Genomic DNA, 13,828 nt, shown 5'->3' with positions numbered 1-13,828 from the left:
ATAATACTCTAGTAAGGCTGCATTTAGAATATTGAGTACAGTTTTGGTCACCACATCATAGAAAAGATATGACTGTTCTGGAATTAGTTCAGAGAAGAGCAACCAGATACATTCTGGGGCTTAAGGGTATATCCTGCACTGACAAGCTGAAGGAACTGACCTTTTTTTTACTCTTGAACACAGAAGATTACAAGGGGACCTGATTCAAGTATTCAAAATGCTCAAGGGCATTGAAAAAGTCAACCCATCAGATTAAATCCAAGTGAACAGTGAAACATGAACCAGTAGACACAAGTGGAAACTACGTGGAAGCTCATTTAAAACTGAGAATATGAGGCACTCCTGTACCCATTGGCTTGTGGGACTATGGAAAAGGTAACCCAGCCATGATTTTGAAGCTGAGAGCCTGATTTATTTCAAGAAACGGCTGGATGAGGTCTTTGGATCAAACTACTAACTACCAAATGGGCTAGATGGGCCAAATATCCTGCTCTGGTTTGTAGCATTTCATATATTCTTATTTTATTCTTTCGTATATTCTGTATTTTAATTTATGGAAATATGTACAGTATGTCTCCAAGGGAGCACTTTGGAAAGCCTTGCAGTACCAAACTGCTGTAGGTTATTCCATTGACACTTGCTGGCAGTTGTCATTTCTGTTACAAATGATTACCCTTTTCATTTTTCAAGGGAGTCAGAGTGCATGAAACTGGATTCAATATTGTAGTCTTTCTTTGTTACACAGGCCATTGTACTGGAGTGCCTAATATAAGAAGTATATACATTTTTTATGTATTTTAATGTTTACAAATAATGTAAAATAAATAATAAGTTTATTCCAAGCAGAAAAGAGAACAAAGAAAACACAATGTTTTGGCGGTGGAACCTTCATCAGGTGTGAGCATTTTTTTTCTGATTGTTGCTCTGGTTGGTGTCAGAGTCAAAGGAAAAAATGATACGTTTTAGGCGAAATCCTTTGGGAATTATATTATAACGACAACATCTGTAGAGGAATAGGAGGTGGTTAGAAAGCCTGGTCTTAGAAGAGATCGGTGTGAAGAGACGGAATGCTGGTTTAGTAAGAAAGGGGGGCAAGTAGCCCAGGGAGGAAGAGAAGGAAAGACGAAGAGATCTAGAAAAAGATTTAGATGAAGGCATAGTGGGTCGCAGCAGAAGTAGGTTGAAGTAGTTCAGGTGGGTAGCTGCGTCAGCATGCGCAGACTGCAAAGGAACAGATAATAGGTTTATTCCATGCTCACACCCGAAGAAGGCTCCACAGCCAAAACATTGTGTTTTCTTTCTTCTCTTTTCAGCGTGGAATAAACCTATTATTTGTTCCTTTGCAGTCTGCACATGCTGACGCAGCTACCCACCTGAACTATCTAAAATAAATGTCATATTGCAAATAAATCTGCAAAAATGGACACAAGATCAGAGAATTTTAAAATTATTCAGCCAGATGATATGCTGCAAATGATTGCAACAATGAAAAAAGAACTAAGAGGACACAAGTGGGAGTTACAGTATGTGAAACTGAAAACCAAGAACAGGAAACATCTTTACACAAAGAGTTGTAAGAGTATGGAACATACTATCCAACTTTGTTGCTAAATACCCTGCCTTCTTTCAAGAAATGAACGGACAAGATCCTTGGATCAATTAGCCACTAACTACAGTTAGATGGGCTGAAAAACCTCCTTCGTTTGCAACTTTTTCTGTTCTTATGATATTTAAAGTTTCTTGATTATGTCTAGAGACCCTTAAGCAAATCTAGGCCACAAGAGAATAAATTATTTTGAATTTGTGCGAAGTATCTACAGTACCTTCAAGTATTATCTGTATTGAAACAAGATAAATCTGCCTACTCTTTTAATGTAAATACTGATATTTTTCATTTGTAACTGCAGTAATTGGAGGGTTACATTATCCCAACATTAAGATTTTAGACATGGTTATAAAACTAGACTCTTGGAATTTTAAGTGTAAACACAAGTGGAGGGGCATTACAACTGCAATAAATGAATATTGGCATTCGTTATGTTTTAATGCTCAGTATATTTTAAATAATTTGAAGGGGAGCACACTATGAAAACACCATACAGCCATAACATGAAAAAGTATTTATCAGCACAGAAGCTTATAACATCACATGTAGCTGTACTTATGGCATACCTCTAGGTAGAACATTACTTTTGTACCTGGAAAGAAAATTTCATATGAAACAATATCAATTTTAACATTGAAAATCACTGCATGTGAGGTACATGTTTTTACTCCTGCTATTTCAGGAGGTTGATTGGTGCAGTTGGGGGATAGGAAAGTGTTAATATTGCCTTTTACAACTGTTTTTTCCTCACAATGAAAGTTGAATATATTAAGATATACTATCACATTTCCCCTCTCACTGCAGCCACCTATCTTTTCTTTGGTCCTCCTCTTTGGTCTTTTCCCACTGTCATGTTCATCAGTCCCATTAATATTCTCTCCTCTTCTTATCACGTCAGAGAAATCTAATGGGAATCCAAAGAAATTCTCTCAAATTCTCCATAGTCTTTTGTTTTCACGTACTGCTAATTTATATAATGAAGTAGCAATATGTTTGATATTTATGCTTTACTATTATATTCTTATCTATCAAAGATGTTCAACTGTACAGATAAGTTTCCATAGCTTGTACATAAATCACAAAAGACAGGAGTTCTAGCAAACACAAGGCTCCACTGAAAATTACAGACATTTTTAGGCTCTAAAATGGCCATTCAATGAAACATTCAGATAAAACACATGATTGCAATAGCAACAAAAACAGAATATCAAACCATTACTGTTCTGCAAAAAAAGTACTGAACTGTGAATTAAAACATGGTTTTATTTTTTACATGTAAACAATGGTTGCACTTGCATGTCATTTATAATAATAATAACATAATATGATCTTCACTATATAAAACACTTTGGTTTAAAAAAGATGCAAATATAAAAATAGTATATTTTGTGCCCCCCCTTTTTTAGCATTTCCCTTTATGTGCAACATGAGAAATGTAATGGGAAAAAATCTGCAATGGCTAGTAGAATCCAGTATTCCAAAAAAGGATCAAGTTTGGATTTAAACACCAACTGGCATGTTAAAAAGTCTTCCAAAAAAAAAAGGCCAGACTTTCTGTACTGCCAAACAAAATCCCAGTCTCATCCAACTCTTCATTACAACTCATTGCCTTTATTATCCTTTTGGGAGTGGCTTTAGTTGTGTAGGTCCAGCCCCTTAAAAAACACAAAACATGTAGCTAAAATCCTGTTACATTTCTGAGAAAATCTCAGCAAATGCTGCATATAAGAAACAACGAATTTCTCTTAAGCTCTAAAACCAATTAAGTAGAGAGCTGACAACTCACAATTCACAACAGCTCAGCAGAACTGAGCACAAGCAACCTGGATTCTTAAGATTGTCCACGCGCTGCTGCCATCGGGAAATAGAATTAGAAGCCCACGCATCATTATATATCGATAAAGGAAGGACACCCATTCTACCGAGGTACGTATATAATATGCGTTGAAGTCTTAACGGTCTTTTCGTCAATCAATAAAAATGGAAATACATTTTGGAGCTACAGAATATAGGTCATTGTGTCTGCATGCTGCAACAGTGTGGTTACTGTTCTAGGGCTACAAAAATAGACAAGGGAAAAAAAATCAGTGGATCCGTGTCTTTATCCGGTTCTGTGAGCAAGTCTGTTTTATAGCAAGGTATGTGTATAATTCGTTTCATAATTTCATATCACGGTGTTTGTGTAGAATTGTAATTGTAGAGTTATAAACGATCGGTTTGTGAATGCTAGGCCGTGGACGGAGGTGGGTCTTAGGCAAAGGCTCTAGCTTTTGTTTCGTGGCTGCGCCCTAGTAATGAGAATCCATTCACAAGCGGTAGTTATATAGATACAATATTAATAGTGTTTTAGATATGTTTTAACGCTGACATAATGACACTAATGCCCGAGACTAATGTTTTAAGTGTCGAAGTGCACGTTGTAATTACGGACTTTGTAGGCTACTGTAAAGGTCTCTGTTATTAAGGTAATAAAAAGAATTTTCCCTTGGAAAACATATGGTGTACCCATACTTCATCACTGAGGATACAATTTAAGACTGAAAGCGGTTTGGTATAATTTCCAACATTTAGAGGCAAATTTCAGCTCTGTTTTCAAATAATAATAATAATAATAATAATAATAAAACGACAGTCGTGTAATGTCCTGGGTGTAGTCTTGCTTTGCGCCCTTAGTTAAGGATCAGCGGTTGTGAATGGTGCACGATTATAATCGTATACTTGGAATTTAATTGGTTTGATGAAATAATAACAACCTTTATCATTTGTATTATCTCATGGGTAATGAAAGCATGTAGTCTGCATGGAGGTAAGGTAATTGGAGTTGAAAGAAACATGTATTTTTTGTTTTTACTCAAGATGGTAAAATGTACCATAATTTTAAAAGCAACATTTATTTGGTCACTTTTGCAACAAATTCAAAGTGAAGTAACTCCCACCCAACATCTTATCAGCTCCAATTAATGCCAGGACTGTTCTACATGGTAAAACAGCAGAAAAAAAGAGGGGAAAACGTCTGTTGGTTAAATAATTTTGGTATATCTTGAATTCTTAAGGTACTTTTTATGTATATGTGAAAGTGACATCACAGAAAGAGTAAGTACTGAACCACATCTCAAACTTTATTGAAGATCTAAAAAACAACAACAACAACAACAACAACAACAACAACAACAACAACAAGTAATTCAGTTTCCCCATCTAATAAAGGGCTCAGTTGGAACAATACCCAGAAGACTCTGGGGTTACAGGACCAAAGCTGTAAATGACTGATTATAGGAATCCCTTGTTCTGAATGGGAATGTCGTAGAAGTGCCGACAGCTGTTTTGAGATGAGAGGTGGTGTTATCAGTTTGGGATAACAGCTTTGTTATCCTTCACGGCTGCACCCTGGTCATAGGACACCCTTTTGCTGGGCACTTGGCTCTCAGGTGTCCAGACATGCAGCAGCTCCCTGACACTATTGCTTTCTAAATAGTAGTAAGCTTCAGTAGCTGTAGCACACTAGGCCATCTTCCTTTTCTGCCTTTCTGCCTTCTACCTTTACTCTGCAGACTGGTGTGTAACCCTGGAGTGGTATCTACTAATACTATAATAATAATAATAATAATAATAATAATAAAAATAATAATAAAAAGCTTTATTTTATATAGCGCCTTTAAAGGTGGCTTCTCAAAGCTCTTACTGTACATTCTTGCATTTCCAAAGATATTTGCAGTGCAGCCTGCAAGGTCTCAGCAGTAATGCTTTAGAAATGGAATGTGTTCCCTATTTGCAGGACTTGAGGAGTTTTGAGGAGCTGATTCCTTGAGCCCTCTAAGCTGAGATAATGTGATAACTTTATTTTCAAGGCTGGTTTCTCACAAATGATACATTTTAAGAGCAACAGTATTATTTTTGAAAGGAAACACAGTGGGCCTTAAGATCATTTAATAAAGCTAAGATATGAGAGGTTTTAAGCCTTTCTCATGCAATATATACATAAATGTAAAGACAGGCTGGTGTATCAAAAATAATTTACGTTACAGTTAGTTTAGAAGTTTGTTTTACTTTTTGTGATGAACTGACTAAACCTCTCCTGGACCTGTGACTGTTCAGTAGAATGGGAGGAATTAATTCTCTGCTAGTTTGTGTTTTTTGAGTTATCCTCTTGATTTGCAAGCTGGTGACATGCCAAAACTTTAGTGTGGGCATGTTGCACAAAGCTGGGTTTATTGCTGATGGGTCATTATTGGTTGCTTTCAGTCTTTTCCTTTTAAGCAGTTTAGTGGCAGCTACACACTAAATAAATCACTGTGCCCCATATTTTGACTGCCTTTAGCTGAAGGCAAGTAATCTAAAAAAGATGCATTTTTTTTCTTGAGAATCCCTATATGTAAACATAAATTGGAATTTTATTTTCGTTAACTACTGTGTTTCTGATATTGATTTAAGCAGAAGGTTTAGCACTTGCTTTATTTGTTAATTTTCTTTGCGTACAGAACATGGAGTGGGAAGTAAACGCTTGAAGGAACAAAGCTGTTCAACAGTATTGGATCAGTTCTTAAGGTAAGCCAACAAAGTCTTACAAATAACTAAGTGCTCTTTAAATAAAATGTGCGTCAAGGCTTTTAACATTTGTATAAATATGTTTAATCTTTAATGATTTCTATTTAAATTTGTTTAGCAGTTTAGTAAGAAAGTGATGCCTGCTGTGAATGTCTACCAAAACTGTTTGTCTTTAAAAGTGTCTTTAAAAAGTGCTTACTAAACAAATCAATAAACATTCAAATCAGGCAACAGTGAGCCTCCTTTCCCTCCAGCAGGTGGATTGTAGTGAAGGAATGGATTGCAGTTCAAATAGCTTTGCTTAAATTGAAATCACATAATTGATTAAACCAAAAGTAACCACAGAGACTTCTCATAGAGACAGTGACAGTCTTTAACTATCGAAGGGCTTAAAAATTGAAATGCTGGTTTTGAAATTATATATAGATAAATGCTAAATATAGATACATGTAAACGATATAGATACATGTAGTTTAATTAAGAAATAGATGTTGTACTAACACTTCAGATTGAAGCTCTACAGGCAGGTAGAGTGAACAGAAATTAACAGTGGAAGATGGGAGCCTTATCAATAAAAGAAACAAAAAAAGTTTTTAACTTACTTTATTCTTCAGATTAATTTAAGATTAATTTAAGCATTTAAGATATGACTCATGGAAGTTTGATGATCTATGAAATGTAAGAAATATTATGACTATACGTATTACACAGTAATAAAATAAGATGTACATCTATATTATAATAAGGATATGTTGGATAACCCAGTAAAGATAAATACAGAATATAAAATATAGTCAAGTCCTTATTAGAATTTAACATAATAGTTTTGTAATTATTATAAAAACATTACGTGTGGTTATCTAAAAACCATCTGGCCATTGCATTATCTTTTCTTACAGCTAATACGGCTTCTGAAATATCCAATAAACCCAGAAAAGCATATTTAGCCTTGATTTTAAGTATTAATGCTGTGCTCTATCTTAAAATGCTACATATTGTGGTCATAGATTAAAATTGATACTTTCAATGTGTAAAGCTAGTGACAATTGATCTATTAGTATATTAAATCTGTTTAAAGGGGAATGAACTTTGCTTTCTTGTTTAAAATGCTAGTGTTTTTAGCGTTTGTGTGAATGCAGTGTCTAGCTATGAATTGTGCGTATTGTAGGTTGTAAATAAATAAATTGGGATATTAGATACTTCTATTTTTCAGGTCTCAATATTGAAAGACAAACCACCAAGCATGGAGGCCTCTGCTATACTGCCTATACTGAAGAAAAGATTGGCTTTTCTGTCAGGTAATATGCCTCAACAAAATTTAACTAGACTCATTATGTTTTTTCTGACGTATGTCATTGAAGCAACATATTTCACTTGAAATGTTTTAGAAATACTGTACAATGGTGAAATAATGATGGCATTTAATCTTTCAAATCGTTGTAATGAAAGCGAATTGTGCTGTCATCATCAAGTAGTGTACAGAGAATAACTGCTAAGCTTGTGTGATGGCCACTTTACTTATTGAAAGATTTCTTTCACCTTCTTTAGGACTGAACCTTCAGATTGATTCTGTTATGCACAAAAGACACGAATTGCTATTTACTGATTATAAAGTATACAGAACAGAAAGTATTGGACTTTGATGTAATGAGATCCACGCCTGGACCAGCGATCTCTTAGTTAATTATGTCCTGCATTTATATGTGATTTTTTAAAGAGGTGGATATCAATGTGTCTGCATTGCCTCAAGTTTATATAGAGAGGAGCAGCTGGTACATAATTTCCGTGGAAGAGAGAATCTCTTAGTGAACACAATGTTTCTTTAATTAACATGCACAGTTTTAGTCTTTTATTATTATTATTATTATTATTATTATTATTATTATTATTATTATTATTTGAATTGGAAGTGTAAATTCCTTGTTGAGTACAAGGAATAATCATGCAGGTACAAGTTATTAAAAAGTACAATGCAGTGTATCTACTACTTATTTAAGTTTGTGTTCCAAATTACCTCTGGCATTACAATTTCATAACGTTCTGGGTGGAGATGTTTATGTCACGTTTAACAACTCTGAACCAAAGATTATTTTCTTGTAGAGAGATGTTTTGTTTTTAAATGCAGTATGGTGAATGCTTAAAGTGCAGGAATAGCACTACTATGTATTTCTAAGTATTTAGATCCTTGCAGTTCTCACATTATGTTGTTTTAAAGCTTGTAGCCATGATGGCTTGCAACTAATATTTATTGAACATATTCCACACATTAAAAATGGCATACAAAAGAAGTAAATAGATAATATGAACAAAAAAATTTAAAAGTTATGATTACATAGGTATTACTATTATTTGGTGTGGCAAATCTAAATAATTGTAGTTGCACAAAATTATGTTCATGAGTCAGACAGTTATTTGACCTCAATCTGTGTTTGCATGATTTCAGAATAAATATACCTATCTGTGTCCCTCAGTCAGTTAAGGATTTTCAAGCAAAGACTCAACCATGAAGATCAAGGATTTTTCAAAACAGCGTAATAATAAAGTTGCAGGAGAAGAGCATAAAATTATCTAGGTGGCCCTTAATATCTCCTTGAGCATGGAGATGTTATTCATTAATAAGTGGAAGGCACCCAGACTCTGCCTAGACTTGGTTAATGATCAGCTGGTTGCCACTGTGAGGACAACAGATACTTGTAGTAGTACTTGAGTTATAGAATTCATTGGTGAAGATGGAAGAAAATGTCCATGGACCACTTAAGTGACACTCTCGCGGTCATTCGCTTTCATTTGTCACCTGTTTTTGTGGTCAAACAAGATTGGACGTTTTAGGTCTAAATATGAAGTATCACACCTACTGAAAGCTCAGCATAGTAATATAACCCAACCAACACTATTCCTACTGTCAAGCATGGTTTTGGCAGCATAATAAAGTTCTGCTTCCAATCAGCAGGGACTGAGAAACTCTTCAAGACTGATGGAAACATAGAGCAAAGTATTGGCAAAACATAGAGGTACACTTGGACCTAAATTCTCCTTTCAGTAGGTCAATGATCCAAAGCACAAGGCCAAAGCTACACTGAAGTGGTTTAAGAATAAGACAGTGAATGTCCAGTTAAAGTAACGACATGAATAATATTGAAAATATATGAAAAACTTAAACTGCTGTTCATTTGCTATCTCCAAGCAACTTTAGAGAGCCTGGGCAATTCTTTCAAGAAGAATGGGCAAAAGCTTTCCCAGAAAGACTGTAATTTCTGCCAAGGTGCTTCCACTAAATATTGAGTTCATGGGTCTGAATACTTACGCAATCAAAGATTTCATCTTCTTTTTCTTTAGCTTTTGCTGACATGAATTTAGTCTTCAGTTTGAGCACACGGATTTCAATTAAAATGTTTAGTTTAAAAAAGTATTTGCATCATTTTGGAATAACAAAATAAAACTCCGTAAGAAGTGTCTGAATACTTTTAAAAAAAAATCCAGTACCTCCATTTCATTGTAGTGTGTATTTTAGAGGTGTGAGGAGTTAACTGTGGAAAAACAACATCTCTGCTGCTCTACTTCATATACAGCATAGGCATTCATTTACACAACAATGCAGCTTGGATATTGACAGCCTTAACTGAATGACATACAGAGGATGTTGGTTTTGTTTTCACCTTAATGTTAAAATGCACTTTTAACTGCGAAAATCTTTAATATTCTAATGCAACATCAACACAGCACTAACATTCCAAGGAAATAGACTGATAATGGCCGGCCATCCATATAGAACAGATCTTTTGTAGTTTGACTTGCATGGAACGGAAGGTTAGATCATTGAGTCATTGGAAGTGATCTCTAGGTATGAGGAAAACTTTACAAGGACTGATACCTAGAGATTGCTGTGAAGGATGGGAACCTTTGTTTAGTAAGTGGAGGCTCACCTGAACATTTTTTTCCCTAAATATACAGGAAATTTTGTTATTTGATTATATGAAAAAAAGCCTCATTTTTTAATTCGGGGCTCGTATTACCACAGTATTTTAGACTAAAGTGATGTACAGTGCATGAAAAGAAACATCCAGAGAAGGATATATAAACTGTGCTCTTGAAGTGCTTGATGTGAAGCATGTTTTCTCTTGATTAAAACAGATATTGTTAAACTGTTACTGCTTAGATTTTTTTGTTTCAGAACATAATGATAGGTGCGTATATTAGCATGTTTACTCTGAATGCCGTATATATCTAGTGCTGCAGTAAGGGAATAATTAAATAGTTTACGAGAGGTTTGTAAGTGCCTAGGTTTGAGGTACAAATAAAGACTGCCTTAAATTTTAAACAATTACTTTCTCTTGTATTGTAGGTAGAGTGAATTAAAGTAGTGTTCTAACTTTTATCTGGTAAAAGTTAAGTAACAATTATCATTGAACTGCTTGCAAAAACATTCTTCCAAATGAATGGCTTAGACATTCAGGCAGGTGTAGCATGCACATAACAGTGACATCTTAATGATGCTTAAATGACAAAGTGCTGTATATAAACAAATGTTCCTGTGTTCAGTCCCTCTTTTCAAACTACAAACAACAACTAAAGCATGCTCTGAGATCATTGAAATATTGTTTCCAAGACACTGCTCTCCCTATTCTCACTATTCAGTTTGTTGGCTGGGCTAGTCGGAGGGTTGTGGACAAAAGTTTGTCTGAACCTTTGTAAGAACCTTTTTATGTTGAAGCACTTAAGACTTCCAATAGGGAGTCAAGTCATTTTGATGAACATGTCATTTCAATTTTTATTTTTAGGAGGGAAAGACAGACGGAGTGGCCTAATACTGACGATTCCTCTTTGTTCAGACCAGACAAGTATGGATGAGCTCAGCTCCACGCTGGACTATTTACTTAGCATACCAAGGTGACTGAGTTGGAATCTTATTGATTTTTTTTATGAAGCATAATTCTGTACAGTTTTCCATGGTGAAGAATATGTTGGTAACATACACAAAACTATTTAAATATTTAGTTTTTTTCTGTGTTCTGTTATGGTCTGTAATTTGTAACAGTATTTGGTTTACAGTGTCTATGTGCATCCTCTTGCTTTGGAAAAACCCTTTTCTCTTAACCTGCTTTCTTAAATCAGTTTATGTTTTCAGGTAGGATTGATTAAAATAGATGATGCAATATATTTTGAAGGTCTTTGGAAGCGTTACAATCAATTTATTGACAGCACATGGGTTTGTACTGTAAATTGTACAGAATCCTTTTTATTCATAGTGAGAGAAGTGAGATAACAGTGGTCAGTCATTTTAAAAGTATAGTCTATTAAACTGAAATAGGAATGTGTCAGCCATATTATTGATGATAGTGTGTCAAAAACCTGTTTTATTGAAGACTTTGTTAATAAAATTATTAATGGTTCTAGATACCATTAATACGGGGGAGCTCTCCCAACCCAAATTTAAATCTCTGTGATATGAGAATCAGAGCAGTGGAACAATAATCATTGACCGCATTCATCTGGTGGTGTTGCAGTTTATGTCCTAAAATATGTTTCACCAAGTACATTTCTGTATTGAATATCCTGCATCTGGCATATGATGTGATAGTTGTGACTGTGATTATCACTTAACATGTCTAGGTGTAGTGCTTTCTCGTAGTTCCTTTTTGCATATTTGTGGAAGAACTGGTTAAAAATAAAAATCTTTACTCGTGGTTTCTCACTCTTTTAGTCCATTTTTCCAGTACGTGGAAATAACTGCATTAAAATTGTAAAAGAAAGATCAATGAGCAGATGTTAGTTTAAAACTGATTATTTTAAAAGCAGTTCACTTTCTTTTTGATTGCTTGCTCATCCATCTCTCTTATGATTTCAAGTTGAAATTTTGCATAATCCACTTCAACTATTGTTAACCAACCTTTGCATCATGTAGACTACAGCAGTACCTTAAAAGTACCTACTAACAATCCTTGTATTATCTTGCACCTTTGCGAATTCTTTTAACAAACTTGAAGCCTGTTCGTTTTTGGAACAATTACATTAAAAACGTAATTGGCTCTCTTATTACAATTTGGAAAAAAAAAGTGCTATTTATTATAAACTGTTTTTCTCAAAACCTAAAGCCAGCTGTGCTTTTGGAAAATAAATCTGGTGTTTCAGAGAGATTTCCCATGGTATGTGCTTTAGGAACACTGTTTCGGAACACAGTATTGTTTGGGAATGTGAGCACTGCATGTCCTTCTGTTGACATAAAAATGAACACAATGCCTCAACATATCTAACCAATCCTCAGGGAATGTATTCTTGATGACAGATGAGTAACATATTGTGCTAGAAAATAAGTCCAATGTAGAGCATTATATTTCAGTATGACAGGCTTCATTCCAAAACAGTAATAAATTTGAGTTCTGTTTACATACAAATGCTAAGAGAAAATGTTAATTCCACAAAAATGTAAAAGAAAAGCAATTTTTTCGGCTGCACTCTCACACTTGAAGAAGGCTCAACAACCAAAAAATCTGAATTGTTCGTACGAAAATAGCATAGCTTCTCCATCACATATAGAGAAACAAATCTGACTTTATATTTTTATGTAGCGCAAGTCTTCATTCTTAGTGTTTTAGTGAGATAAGCTTTTGCTTTTCTATCATTTAGATGACTTTAAAAAAGATGTCATTCTTTTTTCTTCCAGTGAGAAATGCAAAGCTAGAGGATTTACTGTGATAGTTGATGGAAGAAAATCACAGTGGAATATAGTCAAGACAGTGGTGTTAATGCTGCAGGTAAAAAAACATTTAAAAAGAACATCAGTATTATGTTTGTCTCCATTGTGTTTGGTCATGATTTGATGGGAGGAAGGCTTTTAATATAGCTACTGGTTAAGTATTCCCCATTGTACATTTGATTCTTATTTGCGTCCAAGCCAGCTGGAGTTGCTATTATGCTAATTAGTTAATCATAAAATTCATGAATATTCACAAAACAGACATTAAACAATTCACAGTAAAAGATAATGTGTATATGAAGGTACTTTGCAGTTGAAATAATATGAATTCTAAGGAAAATAACAGTTCATGTATTTTTGAATTATTGGCTAAATTTTCATGCTGAAAATATTGGTACAGTAAAAAGATTAATTTGATTATTATTTAATTCTATTACTGTTTAACAATATTTAAATATTTTTTTGGGGGCGATAAGCTAAATGTAGACATCACAATATTGTAAATTCTTAGTCTAAACAATCTTCATATTTATTCAGGCCTTTTCTTTCTAAAGATTTGGTGTTTGTACAGCAATGAACAGCTGAGATATTTTTTTTTGCAAGGGAGGCTTTGGACATAGTGTTAAACATGGAAAATTATAATTATTTGTTATTATTCTTTCTTTTGTGCAATTACATGTCCAATACATTGAATATATGAATATATATTAATACAAAAATATATTAATGCTATAATTCTTGTGTTCTGTGTTCCTGGGATTATTAGTATGACTAAAGCCAGCTCTGCAATGACCTGATTTTGTCAGGGAAAATTGAATGTGTTGTGTAAAAGTGTTTGCCAGATTTTTTTTCACTGTCCAAAAGGTTCTGAACATGACTAAATTACACACAGAAAATCTCTACTTGCTGTAGCATTAATCTGTTGTGGCATACAGATTTTATTTTTTTCTGAAGTGGTCTTAGCTTGTGAAGGGGTACCACAA

At 34.3% G+C, this 13,828-nt stretch overlaps 1 protein-coding gene across 2 annotated transcripts in view; it reads left to right on the top strand.

Moving 5' to 3' along the window:
* Positions 1 to 342: 342 nt before the first annotated feature.
* sestd1 (SEC14 and spectrin domains 1) overlaps positions 343 to 13,828 on the top strand; it is a 39,018-nt gene continuing 25,532 nt past the window's right edge. The window contains exons 1-5 of one of the 2 annotated variants that reach the window (XM_088605142.1): positions 343 to 495; positions 6,085 to 6,151; positions 7,365 to 7,449; positions 10,930 to 11,038; positions 12,813 to 12,903. In XM_088605142.1, the coding sequence (XP_088461268.1) occupies positions 7,395 to 7,449; positions 10,930 to 11,038; positions 12,813 to 12,903 (255 nt within the window). In that variant the 5' untranslated portion in view covers positions 343 to 495; positions 6,085 to 6,151; positions 7,365 to 7,394. Of the gene's footprint in view, positions 496 to 3,226; positions 3,533 to 6,084; positions 6,152 to 7,364; positions 7,450 to 10,929; positions 11,039 to 12,812; positions 12,904 to 13,828 lie in introns of those variants that run through there. The other variant, XM_088605141.1, reaches the window with a different exon arrangement.

This window comes from Lepisosteus platostomus, chromosome 14 (genome assembly GCF_059453375.1).
Source record: "Lepisosteus platostomus isolate fLepPlt1 chromosome 14, fLepPlt1.hap1, whole genome shotgun sequence".
NCBI classification, from domain to species: domain Eukaryota; kingdom Metazoa; phylum Chordata; class Actinopteri; order Semionotiformes; family Lepisosteidae; genus Lepisosteus; species Lepisosteus platostomus.
Note: the sequence above shows the minus strand (reverse complement) of the source record. Positions and strands in the feature narration are given on the sequence as shown.